This window comes from Hemiscyllium ocellatum, chromosome 25, assembly GCF_020745735.1.
Source record: "Hemiscyllium ocellatum isolate sHemOce1 chromosome 25, sHemOce1.pat.X.cur, whole genome shotgun sequence".
NCBI classification, from domain to species: Eukaryota; Metazoa; Chordata; class Chondrichthyes; order Orectolobiformes; family Hemiscylliidae; genus Hemiscyllium; species Hemiscyllium ocellatum.
In genome coordinates this window covers 10,695,162-10,718,769 of record NC_083425.1, presented here as the reverse complement: position 1 = coordinate 10,718,769, position 23,608 = coordinate 10,695,162, and the positions used below count along the sequence as shown (strand labels likewise).

The following is a 23,608-nucleotide window of genomic DNA, read 5'->3' as shown; positions in this document are numbered from 1 at the left end:
ATTGTTGGCTGAAGGAGTTGTCAGTCTGGAACACACTGCCTGGAAGTATGGTGGAGAAGGAAGTTTCAATTCAGGTACTTAAGGGGCACTGGATTGTCATTTAAATAGAAACAATGTGCAGTTAGTTATGATGCTCAGAGAGTGACAACATGATGGGCCGAGTGGCTTCCTTCTGCACTGTAACAATTCTGTGATTCTATCGTCCTGCATCTATCCCCATGAGCAATGGTGGACTGAGCACTCACCAAACACTGTTGTTTATCATTTATATAAACAACGCAGATGAGAATATAAGAGGCATGATTAGTAAGTTTGCAGATGGTGGAGTAATGGACAGTTACAACACTTCAAAGACATTTGGACAGCTGCATGAAAAGGAATGGCTTACAGGGATCGGGCTAGTTCCCAACCTAGTTCAGCATGGGAAACTTGGGCCGAAGGGCCTGTTTCTGTACGGTATGAATAGGAAGGGTTTGGAGGGATATGGGCTGGGTGCTGGCAGGTGGGACTAGATTGGGTTGGGATATCTGGTTGGCATGGATGAGTTGGACCGAAGGGTCTGCTTCCGTGCTGTACATCTCGATGACTCTATTCCCTGTCTAGAATGCCAGTTGAGGTTTGAGGCTGGGTTTCGTAAAAGACACAATGTTTGTAGACCTGTGCCTACATTAAAGTAAGGCATAGAGAAGATGATTCCAGTCATAGGCAAGGCCAGAACACAGGGGCCAGCAATATTAGCTTAGACAGTCATTAATACATTTAACCCAAAATTCAGCAGAAAACTGAGTGGGTACAAGGTGATATAAGAGACATTGATTGAAAGAAATATAGACTTGGATCTAAATAGAACGTTGGTGACAATTTTCTAATTGCTCTGTTCAGATGTTATTACACATCTTAGCAGCAGATGGGATGAACCCACCATAGTCATAGGGATGTACAGCACAGAAACAGACCCTTCGGTCCAACTCGTTCATGCCGACCAGTTAACCGAGCCTAATCTAGTCCCATTTGCCAGCACTTGGCCCATATCCCTCTAAACCCTTCCAATTCATATCTGCGTCAGTTAGCAATGAGGGTTTCTCTCTCTCTCCCTCTCTCTCTCCTGCACTGACCTCACCATGTGCTGCCTTTGTCTGTTCCTCTCCATTTTAAAACTGCTGTTGTTTTGACTTTTTTGCCTCCAAAGTTCCAAAACAATGCAACAGCATATAAAACAGTAATTGCTGCTCCTGGAATTCGAGGAAATCACCTCCAACACCTCAAAAAAAACAAAGAAAAAAGAACAGCCTGTTACAGCCACAATATTTTCCCCGTTCTCCATCTCGGATTGCAGTCATGAAGGAATAAAACCAATATGAGCATTGCACATCACCGTGCAAACCCTGTCCTTGTGATCTTAATTGAGGAATCGATACTGAGACCGACCCTGGGGATAACACCTGACTGTTTTTTGGAGAGCTGAAAATGTGTTGCTGGAAAAGCGCAGCAGGTCAGGCAGCATCCGAGAAGCAGGAGATTCGACGTTTCGGGCATAAGCCCTTCATCAGGAATTATGCCCGAAACATCGATTCTCCTGCTTCTTGTGCTGCCTGACCTGCTGAGCTTTTCCAGCAACACATTTTCAGCTCTGATCTCCAGCATCTGCAGACCTCACTTTCTCCTCTGTTTTTTGGAGAGATCTTGTAGATCCATCTGCCTCCCCAAAAGGTCAGGTCAGATCTCAGCTTAACGCCTGGCGGAAAAAAAAATAACCAGACGACTCCCAACAGTGCTGCACTCCCCCAGTACAGCAGCAAGGTGTCTGTGCCCTGATCTTTGCACTCCAGCCCTGACGGGGTGGTGCTCTTGGGATCCAAGGTGTAGGTAAAGGGGGCGCCACTTGAACGCAGAAGGTGCCAGGGTTAGAGATAGGGGTGTAGACAGCAGCTTGGCACAGTGGGGCCGAATGGCCTGTCCCAATGCTGGCAGGTTGAGGGAAAGGCAGGGAGGTGGTAGAAGGAGAATGTTAATCCTAGCTGCTCACCGATGATAAGAAGCACATTCCTGTTCCTCTGCTGAGTCCATGAATGACCGATTCCTAAAAGCAGCAAGCCCCAGACAGGGACCCCTGAAACAGCTGAAAACATCCTCCCCTCCCCTTCCCCTCCAACACCAGGAAACCTCAAACACAAGTGACAAACTGGCTGGCCATGCAGCCCCGGGACAATTCCCCGATTATTCACTGACACCACACCGTGACTGAAGCGCTAACTCAATAAAACTAAATCGAATCAATGTCATGAAAGCCAGCCAGCGCTTCCCCCCCTCTCTCTCTCTCCCTCAGGAATGGCCAATTTCCCGGAAGTGAAAGATACATTTGTTGCTGATCACATGAGAGGAGGTCATGTGACCCAGATCCCCAAAATAATCCAGAAACTGGAAGATCTCCTCCAGGATGTGAGTGAGTGAGTGGGAATATGACAAGGGGGGGTTTCTGACTGATCCTCTATCTCCTGTCGCAGTTTGGAAACTTCACAGAGAAATTGTTTGGTTTTAACTCTTTAAGACCACCTCAGCGTTCCGGGAGTTTTAATTGATACTTTAATAGATTAAATGTGTTTTGTTTTCTCCTTAAAGATGTGTGTGTATCTTATTAATTTTGGCTTTTACGATGTAACTTTTGTTGATGTGAACATGGTGAGTATTTTTAAAAAATCAGTCCGATGATATTGTTTCTTTATCACTTCCCTTCTCGAGTCCTATCGGTGAATTTGTGGTCACTTGTCGGATCTATCCTGTAACCTCGGATTGTTGCAATCTTCCTGGTAACAGTGCTGCACGATTGAGTCTACATCCTGCCTGGGGGATAGTGTCTTGATCATCTCTGTTATCCCACCCTCATCCCCCTTAAAGGAGGCCTATCGACACCACAGCATCTCTTTTTATTTCATAGAATTAATTGAAGAATTCATAGAATTTCTACTGTGTGGAAACAGGGCCATTCGACCCAACAAGTCCACACCCACCTTCCGAACAGCATCCCACCCATTTCCTTATCCTATTGCTCTATATTACCCCTGAGTTTAATGCAGCCGAGAGAGTGGTGCTGGAAAAGCACAGCAGGTCAGGCAGCATCCGAGCTGCAGGATAAAGGGCTTATGCCTGAAACGTTGACTCTCCTGCTCCTGGGACACTCTCTGGCCTGTTGTGCTTTTCCAGCATCACACCCTCCACTCTGACCTCCAGCATCTGCAGTCCTCCTTTTCTCTTCCCTCATTCATTCATTTAATTTACTGTGGGCAATTTACACGGTCAATTCCCCTAACCTTTTTTTAATATTCGTTCAGGGGATGTGGGCAGTGCTGGCTGGGTCAGCGTTTATTGCCCATCGGGCAGCTCAGAGCCACATTGCTGTGGGTCTGGAGTCACATGTAGGCCAGACCAGGTAAGGATGGCAGTTTCCTTCTCCAAAGGGCATTGATGAACCAGATTGGTTTACTGCACATCTTTGTGATTGTGGGAGGAAACCGGAGCACCCAGAGGAAACCCACACAGACACGAGAAGAATGTACAAACTCCACACAGACAGTCACCCGAGGCTGGAATCGAACCTGGGTCCCTGGTGCTGAGAGGCAGCAGTGCTAACTAAGCCATCGTGCTGTCGTAACTGGGGAGTGTCGGTAGGGCATTTCAGTTCCTCCTGACCTGTCTGTCCTGTTTCAGTGTTGGGATAATTCCTGATCTGAGATCTGTGTTCAGGAAGATTCTGTATTCCTTGAGTGAACTCCGTCAGAAGTCGCATGACACCAGGTTATCGTCCGACAGATCTATTTGAAATCACAAGCTTTCACAGCGCCGCTCCTTCATTAGATGAAGTTGACACAGTTCTCAAATGTTTCCCCTCTTCTGGGACTATTGAACCTGAAACGTTAACTCCGATTTCTCTCCACAGATGCTGCCAGATATGCTGAGCTTTTCCAGCATTTTCTGTTTTGGTCTGATTCACAGCATCTGCAGTTCTTTTGGTTTTTACTTGTCAGGGTGTTTAAATTTCTTTTGTCAGAGAGTTTCCTGTGTGATGTTTTTATTGAGTGATTTTAAAAAAAAACAAAAAATGTTTAATTTGATCATTTTTCAGGTGTCTTTGGATGCCCGGAGGAGATGGGGACCAAACTGGACAGCGGCGGACAGCTCTTGCCTGAAACGCCGATTCTCCTGCTCCTCGGATGCTGCCTGACCGGCTGTGCTTTTCCAGCACCACACGTCTAGACTCTGATCTCCAGCATCTGCAATCCTCACTCTCTCCTAGCCGTGGAGGTGACTGCGTTACCCTAGGGATCCGGACACAGTCCGTGCCAGTGGGAAAATCGCGTCTGGAAGAATAGGTGGAAACCGAGACTCCAGGCGGTGCCAATAAAGTGCCCTGATCACCCCGAGGTGACCGGAACACCAGCCATGAGCTCTGTAGTGAGGAAATTCTGCTCCTATCACACTCTGAAGAAGAGACTCCCCATCCTGCGTTGGCTGCCCCAGTATAGCCTTCAGTGGCTGCGGATGGATTTACTGGCAGGGCTGACCGTGGGCCTGACTGTGGTGCCTCAGGGCTTGGCCTATGCTGAGATCGCTGGCCTCCCTGTTCAGGTAAGCAGCAGTCCTCTGGGGTGGAGGCTCCAACCTTGGCTGTGTGGGAGGGAAAACAGTTCAACCCCTCTCGCTCCTGCCATGAGGAATTTCTCGTCCATTGATTGGAGAGGAGAAGCTGAAAATGTGTTGCTGGAAAAACGCAGCAGGTCAGGCAGCAACCAAGGAACAGGAGATTCGACGTTTCGGGCATAAGCCCTGAGCTTTTCCAGCAATTTCTGTGTGGATCTAGACAGGTTCTTGATTAATGAGGGGTCAAAGGATTCCAGTGAGGAGACCGGAGAATAAGATTTGAGAAAAATGTCAGCCATAATTGAATGGCGGAGCAGACCTGATGGGCTGAGTGGCCTAATTTGCCTCCCATATCCAATGCTGAAGGTCTGGAATACACTCCCTCAGCGTGTGTTGGAGGAAGGCATTCAGGAGGGAATTGGATTGTTATCTGAAACAGAAGAATGTGCAGGGCCACGTGGTGTGGAAAATGGCTTTGGTTGAATTGTTCCTTTTTTGTTTGTATCAATGCTGACACTATGGGCTGAATGGCCTCCTTGTGAGCTGTAAATGTTCAGCCATTAAGGGAAGGGCAATGACTTCAAATTACCCAACTGATTCTTCACGTCACTACAGATGTATAACAACATTTTTTTTAAAGAAAACTGATCACTCTCCTGAAGACTAAAATATACAACCGCTCCTCTGTTTCACAAATAACATAGATACTTGTGGAGGTCAAAAGTTATAGGATCACCTTTCACACGGTCAATACTTTCGGGATGGGGTGTGGTTGTTTTGTGGACTCCAAAGAAAGACTGTCACAGTGAAATAAAATAAAAACCATAAACACACGGAATTAATTCATTGTTGACCACTTAATCATTTACTAACCAGTAAACTTGCCATTTGTATATTTTGCTACAAAATCAAATTATTTGACATTTCCAAGGTAAAACTTTAGACTCTTGGGCTTTAATCCTTGAGTATTACAGGATGGTGTTTATGTGAGGAATGTAAAATATTACCCACTTGGAGTGAAAATGATGAGGCTGATGTTGACATGAATATATATTATGATATTGACCATCCCCCACTTCTTCCTATCTCTAGCAGGAGTCTGAGAGGAAGGATTTTTTTTTCTCTCTGTTTGAGGTTCCTTGTGAGCCACGCTGAGTGCAAGAACAGAGCCCACAAACAAAACCAGACATTTTTCACCAGTCTCGCTGTATCTGATAGAATGGAAGGGAGAGGTTAGCCAGAATAGAACACTTTTTAAAATAGAATACCTACAGTGTGGAAGTAGGCCCTTCAGCCTGACACGACCACACTGACCCTCTGAAGAGTATCCCATCCAAACCCATTCCCCATTACTCTACATTTACCCCTAACTAATGCATCCCTGAACACCATGGGCAATTTAGCATGGCCATTTCACCTGACCTGGAGAAAGTGAGGATTGCAGATAGTCTGTTGGAGATTAGAGACGAAGGGCTTATGCCTGAAATGTCAATTCTCCTGCTCCTTGGATGCTGCCTGACCAGCTGTGCTGTTCCAGCAACACATACTTCGATAATTCACATCTTTGGATTGTAGGAGGAAACTGCAGCACCCAGAGGAAACCCACACAGACATAGGGAGAGAGTCTACCAAGGCTGGAATTGAACCCAGGTCCCTTGCGCTGTGAGGCAGGTGTGCTAACCATTGAGCCGCCATGCCTCAGACTCAGGAAGTCTGAGCTTTAAACATTGCAACATGTCAGGGAGGGGAAGAGTCACCTGGATGCTGTGTTTCAGGGGACCGTCACACCCCTTAGACTAACTAACTCTAATTCAACCCGTGGACTTTGTTCTTTGGAAGATAGGAGAATAAGGGGTGACCTTATGAGGCGTATAAAATCCTGAGCATAGATAGGATGAATGTATATCGTCTTTTTCCCAAGGATGCGGAATTGAAAACTAGAGGGCATGGGTTTAAGGTGAGAGGGGAAAAGATTTAAGAAGGGCCTCGTTTTCACACAGAGAGTGGTGCGTGTACGGAATGGCCTGCCAGAAAAAGTGGTTGAGGCTGGTACAGTAGCAACATTTTAAAAACATTTGGATAGGTATATGGATGGGAAGGGTTGAGAGGGATATGGGGCAAATGTGGGCTATTGGAACTAGCTGAGTGGGTACCATGGTCAGCATGGAGAAGTTTGGGCCGAAGGGCCTGTTTCCATGTTGTATTACTCTGATTATTTTTGTGTTTTTGGGGTCACTCCTTGGGCCTGACTTGAATATTCATTCGTGCAGGTGTTGGTTTAGTTGGCATGAGGTGAAGGGGAAGGAGAGAAAACCTAACTTTGTAACACTTTTTAAAGTTCAGGCCACCTCCTTTACCTGTTCAAAGTGTACTAACAGATTGTTGTCAGGGAAACCATGGGGTGAAGCGACAGAACAAGCAATGATCTCCTTCAATGATATAGCAGGGTCAAGGGGCTGAATGGCCTTTTCTGCTCCCTCTCCTCTTCTATCAGCCAGCCAAAAGTGTTGTAGAAATGTTGATTGGTTTGATCTCTCTCTCTCTTTCTCTCTCTATCTCAGTATGGGCTCTATTCGTCGTTTATGGGCTGCTTTGTCTACTGCCTCCTGGGAACCTCGAAGGATATCACACTGGGTCCGACTGCGATCATGTCCCTCCTGGTTGCTTCATACGCCAACCACGATCCAGTTTACGCAGTGTTGCTGGCATTCCTTTGTGGCTGCATTCAACTGGCTATGGGCATCCTGCAACTCGGTGAGGCACTCTCTTGAAGCACACAGACTCGATTGAACACAGTCCGCTCCTTCACCACCCCCTCCTACTCGCCACCCCACTCTCCTTTGGAGTGGGATGTAATGTCTGATAGAGCACAGCCTGTGGTATTGTTGCAATTCGCAGGTGAACCCTGGTGTTAACAATGGCAAATCTGTCAAAGCTGTGCATCCTCCCTGGCCCCAGCCAATAACTATATATTCCCCCAACCCCCAGCAGAAACGTGAGCTCTGTTTCAGCAAGTCTTTATGCAATACTGAGCTGTGGAAGGATACTATAAATTATGGCGCCATCTGCCCCCTCGGGTGGATGTGAGAGTGGCCCCTTGCACTGTTTCAAAGAAAAACTCTTCCTGGTTTCTAGTTGTCATCCTTCACCTGTCATCACCACGATATGTTGTCAAGTTGTTATGAAGTATGTAATAACATCTCTGTCTGGGATGATCAGAAAACACCTTTTCTCATCTTTTTGAGAGCCTTCTTGTGGTACAGTGGTAGTGTCCCTATTGCTGAACAGGGAGGCCCGACTTCAGGTCCCACCTCCTCCAGAGGTGTGTAATAACATCTCTGAACAGGTTCATTAGCAAAGTATCTTCAATAATTCTTTAAAGTTCTGTTGCTGGGATCTTGCTGTGCACTAACCAGCTGACACATCTCCCCAAATGCAACAGCGGCTATGTTTGAACCTGCACCACTGATCTGATTCCTCTGGGCCAGGCAGAAATGTGAAGTCATTTTACAAACAGGAAAACGTGGGGTCTGCAGATGCTGGAGATCAGAGCTGAAAATGTGTTGCTGGAAAAGCACAGCAGGTCAGGCAGCATCCAAGGAACAGGAAATTCGACGTTTCGGGCATAAGCCCTTCATCAGGATTCCTGATGAAACGTCAAATTTCCTGTTCCTTGGATGCTGCCTGACCTGCTGCGCTTTTCCAGCAACACATTTTCAGCTAATTTTACAAACACTCTAGAACGTGGCCTTCACTCAGGCGAGTCTGAGGGACAATTGTCATGTGGACACCGCATCCCCCTCCTCTGCCCTATCAGGGTTGTGCTTTATTTTACTTTCTAACGACTCACTCTCGTTGTTCAACTCTTGAGTCAATACACCCTGTCCCAATCCTGGTGCAGATTCCAGTCTGGTAAATAATCCCATTCCTGTTTGATTCTAGGCTTCCTGGTTGATTTTATCTCCTATCCGGTCATAAAGGGGTTCACCTCCTCTGCTGCTCTGACCATTGGCTTTGGACAAGTGAAGGTGAGGATGAGAATCGATGAAGAGGCCTTTGTTTGGCTCTTGTGTCTCTTGTGCAAAGTAGGGTGAATAATTCAGTGCAAAATAGCACCAGCCTCTGGTTTTGAGGGGGTTTGATGGATCTGCCTCTGGATGCTTATCTCTTGATGGGGAAAGTCTGACTGGGAAGATGTGAGAGTAGCAAAGGAGGTCTACCATTTTGAGAGTGTTTACACCTGACCATATTATTTTGCAGTGTCTGCAGTTTCCCTTGAGAACTCTTGCCTAAGGGGGAATGGATATCTCACTTTAAAGATAAGCTCTGTTTCAGGCCTCCGATCCTAATTATTTTAACTTTGAGAAGCCAGTGGTTTTCCCAATTGTTCCATGTTGGGAACTTTTTGGGGGTGGGGGGGGGATCTGTGAATAGGTTACTGCTCCATCCCTGTGGGGATATCTACACCCCAAGGGACTGCAGCAGTTCAAGAAGTCAGCTCACCCCCACCTTCTCAGAGGGCAACGGGGCGAAGGCAATAAATGCTGGGCCCAGCCGGAGAGGCCCACTTGCTACAAATGGATTAAAGTAGAAAAGCTCCACTTGATGGTCCCGAAATGGAAATTAACTCTTCAGGCGTGAATGCTGATGAGATTCCAGAGGATTAGAAGTTTTCCCCGTGAGAAGAGTTCCTGCAAGGCTCAGGCATTAGCGGAGTGACTGGGTTTTCTCACGGGTCATTAATCCCTCCATTTTCTCTTGGGTGTAACGGAGGATGTGCAGCTGGTGTATGATGGGAAAGGATTCTCACAATTGCTTACCTCTCCGTGAGAAACGATCAAAGTGAGCATCCGACTGGGGGAGGGCGGGGAGGAGTCTGTTGTCTGACCAATGGGAAATTACTCAGTGTTGACCCTTTTTGGAGGAAGCTGATTGGGTGTTAGCGTGAATGCTGATAGCTGAAACAAACTGAGAGAGCAGGAGTAGGCCATTCGGCCCTTTAAGCCTGCTCTGCCATTCAATATGACTATGGCTGACCGTCCAACTCAGTCGCCTGTTCTCCCCCTACCCTTTAGCCCTAAGAACTACATTAACTCCTCCTTGAAAATATGCAGTGTTTTGGCCTCTGCCACTTTCTGTAGCAGTCTCTCTATCCCAAACAGCCTACCCCATATCCTTGGACTGTGACCCCTAGTTCTGGACTTCCCTCATCATCAGAAATATCCTTCCTGTGTTTACTCTGTCTAATCCTTTCTGCCTGTAATGACCTTAAAATTAAAAGTTGCGGGGAAAAGAATCACCTCATCCAGTTCGCTTTTTCATTCCTGGTAATTAGAGTCATAGAGATGTGCAGCATGGAAACAGACCCTGCGGTCCAACTCGTCCATGCCGACCAGATATCCCAACCCAATCTAGTCCCATTTAGCAGCACCTGGCCCATGTCCCTCCAAGCCCTTTCCATTCGCATACCCATCCAGATGCCTTTTAAATGCTGCCTTCACCACCTCCTCTGGCAGCTCATTTCATACACGCACCACCCTCTGTGTTGAAAAAAAAGTTGCTTCTGAAGTCCCTTTCATATCTTTCCATTCTCACCCTAAACCTAGGCCCTCTAGTTCTGGACTTCCCCACCCCAGGGAAAAGACCTTGTCTCTTTACCCTATTCATGCCCCTCAAAATTTTACAAACCTCTGAAAGGTCACCCCTCAACCTCCCACACTCCAGGGTAAATAGACCCAGCCTATTCAGCCTCTCCCTGTAGCTCAAATCCTCCAACTCTGGCAACATCCTTGTAAATCTTTTCAGAACCCTTTCAACATCTTTCCAATAGGAAGGAGACCAGAATTGCACACAATCTTCCAAAAGTGATCTAACCAACATCCTGTCCAGCCGCAACATGCCCTCCCAACCCCTACACTCAATACTCTGACCAATAAAGGAAAGCATACCAAACACCTTCCAAACAATCCTATCTACCTGTGACTGTATTTTTAAGGAGCTATGAATCTGCACTCCAAGGTCACTTTGTTCACCAACACTCCCTAGGACCTTACCATAAGCCCTGCTAAGATTTGCTCTCCCGAAATGCAGCACCTCACATTTATCTGACTTAAACTCCATCTGCCGCTCCTTGGCCTATTGGCCCATCTGATCATGATGGGAGATTGTAGTGTCATGGTAATGTCTCTGGACTAGTAATCCAGAGGGCTAGGCTGACGCTGTGGCCTTGTAAGTTCAAATCCCAACAAACCACAGCCAGTGGAATTTAATATGGATTTTAAGTTGATCTTTGCAATGGTTACCATGGCAACTCTCACGTATCCTTGCTAAAAACCTCACTATTCTTTGTGGAAGGAAATCTGCCTTCCTCACTCAGTCTGGACTTCACGTGACTCCAGAATTCAAGCAACATGGTTGACTCCGAACTGCCCTCTGAAACAGCAGGACACTAAGGCCCAGTATTTGTTGCCCATGAACTATCAGTGACCACCATATTCCAAGAAAGAATAAGGAATGTTATGGTGGGGTTGTAAACCGTTCACAGTCAATAATCTACAGCAGAGCCAGATAAGGAACAAGGATCCAATCAGTGCTGGGGAAGTGTATAAACTTGAATGGCTGGTTTAACACCCATGTGTTAGGTCCCATGTAGTTGAGTAAGCATGGTTAGTGTGTTCTGTAATAACTTTGAGGTAGGGGATTTTATTTTTCGTAGGGGGGAATCGGTGGGGTCTCGGCTAGTTTAAAAAATGAGTTGGTTTGAGTCCCCACTTTAACTTAGTGGATTCTTCAAGAATCCAGACGAAAGGGAATTTTTCTTTTTGTTTTCGTTTTATTCTGAAGGAATTGTGAAATTTTATTTTGGGGTTACCAGCCTGGCAGCCAGTCTGTATCGAAGTTGCAACTTCCACAGGAATCGCAGAATCCCTACAGTGTGGGAGCAGACCATTCTGCCCATCAAATCCACACCAACCCTCCAAACAGCATCCCACCCAGACCTATCTCCCTACCCTATCCCTGTAACCCTGCGTTTACAAGGGCTAATCCACCTAATCTGCACATAGTTGGACTGTAGGAGGAAACCCACACAGACAAGGGGAGAATGTGCAAACGCCACACAGACAGTTGCCCAAGGCTGGAATCGAACCCGGATCCCTGGAGCTATGAGGCAGCAGTGCTAACCAATGAGCCGCCATGCTGCCCCCTAGATTAGTGATTCAAACGGGAATATGTATCCCACTGCAACCGCTGGGGAATTTAAGTTCAGTGTCTAAATTAAACCTGAAATGCAAAGCCAGTACCATTAAATTATTGGTTTGTGGTTTACAAACCCTCGTAGTTTCTGGGAAATCTGGGCTACAAGTGGATCTGGACTCCGAGTTGCCTCTGGATGGCTGAGCAAACTATTCTGTTTCTCTTCAAACTTTGATCAAAGCATTCAAAGGACTGCTGAGGCTGGGTCTGAAATTCCACTCCAGGTTGAGGGGATATGGGAGGAAAGTGAAGCTGAAGATGATCAGATCAGCCATGATCTCATTGAATGGTGAAGCTGACTGGGTGGGCCGAATGGCCTACTTCTACCCCTACATTTTCCAAGGCAGCACTTTTCTGTTGGGCAATTAATGTTTATTTATAAAGGCTTTTTTAATTATTGGTCCCTGTTGCATGAACAGGCCAGATTCCCACACTGTGGAAAGGTTACCATAGCCTTACCAGAGCATAGAGCTGCTCTCCCAGAGGTAACTGGTGGTGGTTTAACCTGAGGGTCACCACACCTCAGGAGAGGTTGAGGAGGAGAGCCCTTCATGGGGGCGTCAGACAGAGCAGGTATCGAACCCACGCTGTTGGTGCCACTCTGCATCACAAACCAGCCGTCCAGCCAACTGAGCTAACTAACCCTGCCCCCCCACTGCTTGCAATGGAGTTACCATTGACGTGTGTGTGTGTGTGTGTGTGTGTGTATAACTAACTGCAGGGTTCCGTTGGGTTTAGTGAGGGTTGGGGAAAACCACTTCCCAGTCGAATCAGAAGACGCACTTTATCATGACGAGCTCCAGGTGACATCTGATCTGATGGATGTTACCGTGGAGACTTTGAGGGTGACCCAATGTTGGGTCTGTCTCCTTGTAGATCCCAAGCCGTTGTGCCCACTGGTCTACAGCAGGCTGTCCTTATTGTCACTCCTCCGCATACACAACTCGAGTGCCGTGAATAACTTTGGAGAAATAACCAAGTTTGGACACTCCAAGGTGCAGAGAGAAGGTGAAGGGTCAGCTGGGTTTGGACTTTCATGGCTCTGACTGTTTGCGGGATGGGGGAGGTCAATGCAGGCGTTGACCGCACTGCGTCCAAACTAATTACTTTCATTTTGATGCTTTCTGACATCTCATAGAGTTAGAGATGTACAGCATGGAAACAGACCCTTCGGTCCAACCCGTCCACACCGACCAGATATCCCAACCCAATCTAGTCCCACCTGCCAGCACCCGGCCCATATCCCTCCAAACCCTTCCTATTCATATACCCATCCAAATGCCTCTTATATGTTGTCATTGTACCAGCCTCCACCACTTCCTTGGGCAGCTCATTCCATATATGTACCACCCTCTGTGTGAAAAAATTGCCCCTTAGGTCTTTTTTATATCTTTCCACTCTCACCCTCAACCTATGCCCTCTAGTTCTGGACTCCCTCACCCCAGGGAAAAGACCTTATCTATCCATCTATCTATCTATCCATCCGTCCCTCCCCTCCCCTCCCCTCATGATTTTATAAACTTCTTAAATAGAGGAACAACATTATCTACTTGCTAGTCATCCAGGACTTCTCCAGTGGCTAATGACGATACAAAGACCTTGGTCAAGGCCCCAGCCTTACCTCTCTCAATAATCTGGGGTAGATACCATCGGGTCCTGGGAACTTATCCACCTTAATGTTCTTCAAGAGACCCAACACCACTTCTTTCTTGATCTCAAAATGCCCCAGCGTATTAGCATGTATCACACCTCCATGTCCTCCTGGGTAAACACGGACACAAAATATTCATTGAGGATCTCATGCACATCCTCTGTCTCCGAGCACAAGTTTCCTTCTTTATTCTTTTTGTTTTGAAAATATATTTATTAGCAAAAATTTTTTTTTTGACTTTACAAAAATATAAAGTTATTTAAAATACAACCAATAACAAAGAGGAAAAAAAAACAAAAAAAATTTCCAAATTACTATACAACTACTGCCTAGCCCTTCTTTATTCTTGAGTGGTCCTACCTTCTCCCTGGTTATCATCTTGGTCTTAATGTATTAATAGAAGGGATTTTCTTTAACCCTACTTGCCAAGGTCACTTCATGGCCCGTCCTTGTTCTGCTAATTCTCTGCTTGAGTTCCTTCCTGCTTTCTTTATATTCCTCATGGGCTCTGTCCAATTTTAGTTTGCTAAACCTTACATATGCTTCTTCTGATCCAGAATATTCTTGGTCTCCGTGACATTCCCCGTCAGTTCTTCCGGGAGGTCTACTTCACGTTCTACCACATTGCGGAGACCAGGTCAGTACTCCTGCTTTCTTGTTGGGTATGGTTCCAAATGCTAACTGACCGTGTCCTCTAGTAAAAAATGAGGTCTGCAGATGCTGGAGATCACAGCTGAAAACGTGTTGCTGGTCAAAGCACAGCAGGCCAGGCAGCATCTCAGGAATAGGAAATTCGACGTTTCGAGCATAAGCCCTTCATCAGGAATGAGAGAGAGTAGCCAAGCAGGCTAAGATAAAAGGTAGGGAGGAGAGACTTGGGGGAGGGGCAATGGAGGTGGGATAGGTGGAAGTCCCACAACCATAGTCCCACAACCCCGCACCGCCCGTTTCTACCTCCTGCCCAAAATCCACAAACCTGCCTGCCCCGGCCGACCCATTGTCTCAGCCTGCTCCTGCCCCACCGAACTCATCTCCCAATACCTCGACACGGTCCTGTCCCCTTTAGTCCAAGAACTCCCCACCTACGTTCGGGACACCACCCACGCCCTCCACCTCCTCCAGGATTTTCGCTTCCCCGGTCCCCAACGCCTTATTTTCACTATGGACATCCAGTCCCTGTACACCTCCATCCCCCATCACGAAGGACTCAAAGCCCTCCGCTTCTTCCTTTCCCGCCGCACCAACCAGTACCCTTCCACTGACACCCTCCTTCGACTGACTGAACTGGTCCTCGCCCTGAATAAACTTCTCTTTTCAATCCTCCCACTTCCTCCAAACTAAAGGAGTTGCCATGGGCACCCGCATGGGCCCCAGCTATGCCTGCCTCTTCATAGGATATGTGGAACAGTCCATCTTCCGCAACTACACTGGCACCACCCCCCACCTTTTCCTCCGCTACATCGATGACTGTATCGGCGCTGCCTCGTGCTCCCACGAGGAAGTTGAACAGTTCATCAACTTTACTAACACCTTCCATCCCGACCTTAAATTCACCTGGACTGTCTCAGACTCCTCCCTCCCCTTCCTAGACCTTTCCATCTCTATCTCAGGCGACCGACTCAACAGAGACATCTACTATAAACCGACTGACTCCCACAGCTACCTGGACTACACCACCTCCCACCCTGCCCCCTGCAAAAACTCCATCCCATATTCCCAATTCCTTCGTCTCCACCGCATCTGCTCCCAGGAGGACCAGTTCCAACACCGCATAGCCCAGATGGCCTCCTTCTTCAAGGACCGCAGATTCCCCCCAGACGTGATCGACGATGCCCTCCACCGCATCTCCTCCACTTCCCGCTCCTCCGCCCTTGAGCCCCGCTCCTCCAACCGCCACCAAGACAGAACCCCACTGGTTCTCACCTACCACTCCACCAACCTCCGCATACAACGTATCATCCGCCGTCATTTCCGCTACCTCCAAACGGACCCCACCACCAAGGATATATTTCCCTCCCCTCTCCTATCAGCGTTCCGCAAGGACCACTCCCTTCGTGACTCCCTCGTCAGATCCACACCCCCCACCAACCCAACCTCCACCCCCGGCACTTTCCCCTGCGACCGCAGGAAATGTAAAACTTGCGCCCACACCTCCACACTCACTTCCCTCCAAGGCCCCAAGGGATCCTTCCATATCCGCCACAAGTTCACCTGTACCTCCACACACATCATCTATTGCATCCGCTGCACCCGATGTGGCCTCCTCTATATTGGGGAGACAGGCCGCTTACTTGCGGAACGCTTCAGAGAACACCTCTGGGCCGCCCGGACCAACCACCCCAACCACCCCGTGGCTCAACACTTTAACTCTCCCTCCCACTCCACCGAGGACATGCAGGTCCTTGGACTCCTCCACCGGCAGAACATAACAACACGACGGCTGGAGGAGGAGCGCCTCATCTTCCGCCTGGGAACCCTCCAACCACAAGGTATGAATTCAGATTTCTCCAGTTTCCTCATTTCCCCTCCCCCCACCTTGTCTCAGTCAGTTCCCTCAACTCAGCACCGCCCTCCTTACCTGCAATCTCCTTCCTGACCTCTCCGCCCCCACCCCACTCCGGCCTATCACCCTCACCTTGACCTCCTTCCACCTATCCCACCTCCATTGCCCCTCCCCCAAGTCCCTCCTCCCTACCTTTGATCTTAGCCTGCTTGGCTACTCTCTCTCATTCCTGATGAAGGGCTTATGCTCGAAACGTCGAATTTCCTATTCCTGAGATGCTGCCTGGCCTGCTGTGCTTTGACCAGCAACACATTTTCAGCTGTGACCGTGTCCTCTTCCAGGCTGAGGACAGCCCTGTATCAAATCCCTGGTCCTACATGCTGGGTCCCCCATTGACTGGGAGAAAGAAGTCTCAGGTTCCTGTTTGCCAAAAGGACTTGGCATTTATATAGCACCTTTCAGCAACTCTTCATGTCCCCAAACTCTCTACGGTCAATTAATTCGATTCATTACTAGTCGGGTGCACTTACTGTTGCAATGCAGTGTTGGAGATGAAATGCTAATGCAAACTCCCTCTTGGGTGGCACTATTTGATGAGCAGGAAATTATTCCTCTTTGTCCAGGTCACTGTTTATCTCTCCATCAACAACATAGAGTCATACAGCACAGAAACAGACCCTTCCATGCCAAACAGACCATTCCAACAAATCCATGCCAACCAGGTGTCCCAAACTAAACTTGTCCTTTTTGTTGTATTTGGCCCATATCCCTCTAAACCTTTCCCATTCTAGTACCTGTACAAATGTCTTTTAAATTTCATAACTGTATCTGCATCTACCACTTTCTCCCGGCAGTTTGTTCCACGTACGACCCACCCTCTGTGTGAAAAATTTGCCGCTCTTTTTAAATCTTTCTCCCTTGTGTTAAAAATCTGTTGCCTAGGTTTGAGGTTCCCCCTGCCCTAGGACAAAGCCCTTGACACCCCTCATGATTTTGTACAGTCCATCTTCCGCAACTACACTGGCACCACCCCCCACCTTTTCCTCCGCTACATCGATGACTGTATCGGCGCTGCCTCGTGCTCCCACGAGGAAGTTGAACAGTTCATCAACTTTACTAACACCTTCCATCCCGACCACAAATTCACCTGGACTGTCTCAGACTCCTCCCTCCCCTTCCTAGACCTTTCCATTTCTATCTCGGGCGACCGACTCAACACAGACATCTATTATAAACCGACTGACTCCCACAGCTACCTGGACTACACCTCCTCCCACCCTGCCCCCTGTAAAAACGCCATCCCATATTCCCAATTCCTTCGTCTCCGCCGCATCTGCTCCCAGGAGGACCAATTCCAACACCGCACAGCCCAGATGGCCTCCTTCTTCAAGGACCACAGATTCCCCCCAGACGTGATCGACGATGCCCTCCACCGCATCTCCTCCACTTCCCGCTCCTCCGCCCTTGAGCCCCGCTCCTCCAACCGCCACCAAGACAGAACCCCACTGGTTCTCACCTACCACCCCACCAACCTGCGCATACAACGTATTATCCGCCGCCATTTCCGCCACCTCCAAACGGACCCCACCACCAAGGATATATTTCCCTCCCCTCCCCTATCAGCGTTCCGCAAGGACCACTCCCTTCGTGACTCCCTTGTCAGATCCACACCCCCCACCAACCCAACCTCCACCCCCGGCACCTTCCCCTGCGACCGCAGGAAATGTAAAACTTGCGCCCACACCTCCACACTCACTTCCCTCCAAGGCCCCAAGGGATCCTTCCATATCCGCCACAAGTTCACCTGTACCTCCACACACATCATCTATTGCATCCGCTGCACCCGATGTGGCCTCCTCTATATTGGTGAGACAGGCCGCTTACTTGCGGAACGCTTCAGAGAACACCTCTGGGCCGCCCGAACCAACCAACCCAATCACCCCGTGGCTCAACACTTTAACTCCCCCTCCCACTCCACCGAGGACATGCAGGTCCTTGGACTCCTCCACCGGCAGAACACAACTACACGACGGCTGGAGGAGGAGCGCCTCATCTTCCGCCTGGGAACCCTCCAACCACAAGGTATGAATTCAGATTTCTCCAGCTTCCTCATTTCCCCTCCCCCCACCTTGTCTCAGTCGGTTCCCTCAACTCAGCACCGCCCTCCTAACCTGCAATCCTCTTCCTGACCTCTCCGCCCCCACCCCACTCCGGCCTATCACCCTCACCTTGACCTCCTTCCACCTATCCCACCTCCATCGCCCCTCCCCCTAGTCCCTCCTCCCTACCTTTTATCTCAGCCTGCTTGGCTCTCTCTCTCTTATTCCTGATGAAGGGCTTATGCTCGAAACGTCGAATTCCCTATTCCTGAGATGCTGCCTAACCTGCTGTGCTTTAACCAGCAACACATTTGCAGCTGTAAACTTCTATAAGGTCATCCCTGAACCTACTACACACCAATGGAAAAGAGACACTCGGCCTATCCAGCCTCTCCTTGGAGAACATTTTCCGGTTGCCATGACATTGCTCTTTGTGGGATTTTGCTGTGCACAAGCAGCCTCACATAATGATCATTGTGTGCTTCAGAAGTTTGTCATTGATTAAAGTGGTTTGGAACACCCTGAGACGCACGCGTAGCGTTTTGATTTAATTTGCTTTCAGATAAAATATTTAAAGTGCTGTGGTGGTAGTGTCTCTACCTTTGAACCAGGAAGCCCAGGTTCAAGTCCCACTTGGTCCGGAGGTGTGAAATAGTATCTCTCAACCAGGTTGGTTAAGAATAAATCTAAAGTATTTGTAGGTGCGCTATGATGGTTTAAGCACCTCCTGATCTCCTTGTCTTTTGAACTCTGCTTTGGGTTGTTTTTCTTTCAAAATGTTAGGCACAGTATGTTTTGACTTTCCCAATCTGCAACTCTCTGATTTTCACTATTTGCTGTAAAGCTTTACACCGGGACGTGCTCTGACTGGGAGCCACAGCGTTCCTGCTGCTGTCCCTCTGCCCCTCATTCTCTGGGCAAGATTTGAGATGCGCACACACTCTCTACTTTGCTGGGACATAGTGAAAATGAGGACTATCCTCTTGTTTCCCTCTCGCCCCATCCCAAGATTCTTGACTTTTCCTGTGTGGGATCTTCCTGCTCTCACAGCGACAAGAGGCGGAGAACGAACGGGGCTGGATGAAAATAAATCTTGAATCCTATGGACCCCCACAATTCAGTGCAGGAGTATGTCGAGGGAGGGACGTTAATACAGTTAATGGTGGCAATGATGGTCGTTGATTCACTAACCAAACAGTGGGTAGGGTAGTCATAGCGTGTAATCAATGTCATGGTATTGGGTTGGGTCTGGCCCCAGTGGGAGAGATCCCTTTCAGACACTAGCCAGGACGTTTAGCTGAGGAGCAGTGATGGCTACATGTCAATCAAGTAGGAAGCTCCCATTAAAAAAGGGGCCATGTTATTACGGACAATCTCCTAGGGGGGAAATGAGATGACGGGGTTTGGTGAAGAAACAGGGCTGAAGCTAGCACAGACCGAAAGGGGCTGAACGATCTATCTTTGTGCCTGTCCTTCCACGTGGTGTCTGATGTGTTGTCCCTCCTCCTGGTTTGTCCCTCTGTCCAGGCTCGGTGACCTGGTGCTCGGCCTGAGCTCCCTCTTGCTGCTGGTGCTGTTGAAGATGATGAAGAACCACCTTCCGAAGCGATCGCACCGTCTGCCGCTGCTGGACAGGGTGTGCCACGCCATTGTCCACTTCGCGGGCACAGGTCGGTCGGTTGGTCAGCCTGTCTGTCGCTGCGTCTCCCCACCGTTGCTAGAATGGGAGCTGGTCGCTATCCTGGGAACGAGTGGCCTGAATGTGTGTCTGACTGGGTGGGCCGGTTGTCGCTTCTAATCAATGCCATGGTATTGGGTCGGGTCTGGGCCCCAGGGAGGGAGATCCCTTTCAGGTCCCAGCCAGGACGTTTAGCTGAGGAGCAGTGATGGCAACATGAAAACCTATCCTGCCCCAGGGAGATGGCACCTTGCTCTGCCTTGGGGGAATCCAGGAGTGGCAACAATTCAACAAGGCCACTCCCCACCACCATGGACGGGCTATAGATGCTGGCCCAGCCAGTGACACCACATGCTGTGAGTGAATTAACTCCCTGCTTCCTAATCGATGGTGTGCTAATTTTGGAGGGGAATTCCTTTTTGAGGTTGGTATGTGAGATTAGAAAATATTGCTGTCAGCTAGCAAATCAACTCAAGGTGATCTCTCTTGATAAGGAACAGTATTCCAACAACGCTTGAGAATTCCAGCTCTCTCCGAGTATGGGCAGAGCCTGACAGAGCTAAATTCCTTTGTTGTTTCCTGTTCTGCTGGATGTGGTCTTGATGCACAGTTAAAAATTACACAACACCAGGTTATAATCCAACAGGTTTAATTTGGAAGCATTAATTTCAGGACCTGATGAAGGAGCGACGCTCCGAAAGCTAGTGTGCTTCCAAATAAACCTGTTGGACTATAACCTGGTGTTGTGTGACTTTTTTTTAAACTTTGTCCACCCAAGTCCAACACTGGCACCTTATTTGCAACATCGCCTTTACATTTCATTTTAACTCCCACTTTATTGATGAGTGCAGTAATTGTTTCTAGTTGTGTTATTGAATAGGATTCCCTTTTTTTTCCTCAAGAGAGCTTTATTTTGGGGTCTTTCAAAAATCTGTTCAGTATGAGGGGGAGGGCGAGATTGGGAAAGGTAATAGGAGACTGAGACAGAGAGTGAGAGCGTGTGTGAAAGAGCACAAGTGTTCCCTCAGCTCCCTGTAACCTTCAGCCACCTTTGTAGGGTCAAGCTCAGGGTAAAATCCAAATGGAGGCGTACCAGATGAGGGTTGCATCGTAGACTGGAATGGCAAAGAGATGTGGTGTCCTTCTTTATGTTTGAGGATTGGGTTTAGTTGGAATGACCCTGTTCCCTTTTCCAGCCCGCAACGCTGTGGTGGTGATAACAGCCAGTCTGATTGCGTTCTGCTTTGAATGTCAAAACCAACACGTGTTTACTCTGACTGGGAAGTCCACCCAAGGTCTCCCGCCTTTCCGGCTCCCAGCCTTTTCGGATACAGCATCCAACAGGACTGTCAGCTTTTCTGAGATGCTTCAGGTGAGTGCTGGCTGGGCAAGCCAGTCCAGCGTGAAATCAAACGTGATCCTGCACTGAAAACCAACCCGTGTTCACGTCCGAAATGCCAATTCTTCATCGACAGAAGGTCGAAGCCGTTTCCCTCCGTTATCACCGTCACCTTCCCATCTCTTGGAGACATAGAGATGTACAGCATGGAAACAGACCCTTCGGTCCAACCAGTTCATGCCGACCAAATATCCCAATCTAATCTAGTCCCACCTGCACGTTAATGGGGTTTTAGTGGGAACTTGCATCGATATGTAAGATTTCCAAATGATTACCCAGCCCAGATGTTACCCAAGAAGAAACAATCACAACAAAGTCACTGCTCAGAGGAAAACTGATCTAACTGCTGTTGCTAGAACAATCGAGGATGAAACATTATTCAGATCTTCTTTACTAAACCAATCTCTCTAACACAATGAATATCACCTGATTCAATACTCTCCCATTAAATATTTTGCTATTCAACACCGATGGGTGCTAATTGTATATTAGAAACAAAAACAGAAGTTGCTGGAAAAACTCAGCAGGTCTGGCAGTGTCTGTGAAGAGACATCAGAGTTAACATTTCAGGTCCGGTAACCCTTCCTCAGAATGAAACTTAATTCTGATTTCTCTCCACAGATGCTGCTAGACCTGTTGAGTTTTTTCAGCAACTTCTGTTTTTTGTTTCTGATTTACAGCATCTGCAGTTCTTTTGGTTTTTAATTGTATATTGATTTATTTGTAGGCATTCAGTGGGCAATAATTGGGGTTTTGTTTGAGCGTGTGTAAAGAGAGAGTTACTGAAATGGTGTGGGGTTGCGAATGGAGTTGTATTCTTTTAATGTACCACTCTTTAATAAGTCTGAGTGATGGTGTTTTAAAATTTGTTCAAGGGTTATGAGCATTGTTGGCTGGACCAGTCTTTATTGCCCGTCCCTAAATGCCTGGGGGACAGTGAAGAGTCGACCACATTTGCTCAGGGTCTGGGTCACAAGACTCTCGTTCACCAATTGGCTTTCTAGAGTAAGTGGTGCTAAGTTGGTGATTAATCTGATCTTGATGCTGTACCAAATGCTGTCTGATCTTTCTAGAACTTTGGAGCAGGATTGGCCGTGGTGCCCCTGGTTGGGTTTTTGGAAAGTATTGCGATTGCCAAAGCTTTTGGTGAGTAACCAGCAAAAGTACCCTCACCGAAACCACGAGCGGCCCCATTGTTCCTAACACTGCCTGTTCACCGTTACAGAGCAAGAGGACACCGTTCACTCCACCTTCTCAATCACTCCATTCTACCCTGCCTGATCTGTACCTCGTCTCTTTGCCTGTCACTACCCCATGTCCAAGCTCAAAGTCTCTCCGTCTTGATCGGAACACTACCAAATGGGCTACTTTATTTTGGGAGGTGATGGGGGAGCGGAGAGGAGAGAGAGAGCTTTGAGCTTTCCACCATCTCTCTTGACAGATTAATTCCTGGCATCACCCCTGAATGAGGCGGAAGTGGGTACTGCAGATGTTGGAGATTAGAGTCAATATTGGAGTGGTGCTGGGAAAGCACAGCAGGTCAGGCAGCATCCGAGGAGCAGGAAAATCGACGTTTTGGGCAAATACCCTTCATTAGGAAGGGCTTTTGGCCAAAACATCGATCTGCCTGCTCCTCAGATGCTGCCTGACCTGCTGTGCTTTTCCAGCACCACTCAAATCATCACCCCTGAATGACCCCAGCATGAACTTTAAGGTTCTATCCATCGTTTTTGGTTCTGGAACAATAGTTTCTGACCATCTTCTCCAAATACTCTGATCGTTTTTACATATTTCCATCATTTCAAAGGAACGCATCCAAGACTGTTCCAACCTGTCTGAATGCAATCCTTTCAGCTCATAGTTGCTTCAGTGAATCTTTTCCGTACTTTGTTCCAAAACCGCTAGCTTCTTCATGAGCTTCATGGCTGTTAGCATTGCCCTTCAATGACCTGCAAGGTCTGTCTAGAGCGCACAGAGACTATGCAACACTGACTGAGATTTCTGAAATGTTCCCCTACTCCCTCACTTTAACTCAGGAGGATTCGGGGTGGTGTATGTCATTGGACGTTGTTCACGCTGAGCTGTCAGGAGTTTCACTTTAAAACTTCTTTATGTCTTTGCAGCCAGTCAGAACAATTACAGAATTGATCCAAATCAGGAGCTCCTTGCAATCGGTAAGGGCTGGCGTTTTTGACTCGCTGTGGTTTATTCACCGTCTCCTGTCAGAATCTGGTGTGGGTGCCCTTCCCCAATGAAAAGAATGGCACACTTGGTGCCAATGTCATAGAGATATACAGCGTGGAAATGGGCCATTCTGCCCAACTTGTCCATGCCGACCAGTTATCCTAACCTAATCTAGTCTCATTTGCCAGCACTTGGCCCATGTCCC

At 48.0% G+C, this 23,608-nt stretch overlaps 2 protein-coding genes across 5 annotated transcripts in view; one reads left to right on the top strand and one right to left on the bottom strand.

Annotated features, from left to right (window-relative positions):
- Window positions 1-2,328, bottom strand: part of sgsh (N-sulfoglucosamine sulfohydrolase (sulfamidase)) — a 28,747-nt gene extending 26,419 nt beyond the window's left edge. The window contains exon 1 of the mRNA XM_060844782.1: window positions 2,027-2,328. Within this exon, the coding sequence (XP_060700765.1) occupies window positions 2,027-2,129 (103 nt within the window). The 5' untranslated portion in view covers window positions 2,130-2,328. The remainder of the gene's footprint in view (window positions 1-2,026) is intronic.
- Window positions 2,329-2,387: 59 nt separating this feature from the next.
- Window positions 2,388-23,608, top strand: part of slc26a11 (solute carrier family 26 member 11) — a 33,149-nt gene continuing 11,928 nt past the window's right edge. For 2 of the 4 annotated variants that reach the window (XM_060844457.1, XM_060844454.1), the window contains exons 1-9: window positions 2,388-2,439; window positions 4,121-4,623; window positions 7,197-7,389; window positions 8,578-8,663; window positions 14,098-14,177; window positions 19,670-19,812; window positions 21,017-21,192; window positions 22,293-22,365; window positions 23,343-23,393. In XM_060844457.1, the coding sequence (XP_060700440.1) occupies window positions 4,438-4,623; window positions 7,197-7,389; window positions 8,578-8,663; window positions 14,098-14,177; window positions 19,670-19,812; window positions 21,017-21,192; window positions 22,293-22,365; window positions 23,343-23,393 (988 nt within the window). In that variant the 5' untranslated portion in view covers window positions 2,388-2,439; window positions 4,121-4,437. Of the gene's footprint in view, window positions 2,444-2,627; window positions 2,680-4,120; window positions 4,624-7,196; window positions 7,390-8,577; window positions 8,664-14,097; window positions 14,178-19,669; window positions 19,813-21,016; window positions 21,193-22,292; window positions 22,366-23,342; window positions 23,394-23,608 lie in introns of those variants that run through there. The other 2 variants (XM_060844455.1, XM_060844456.1) reach the window with 2 other exon arrangements.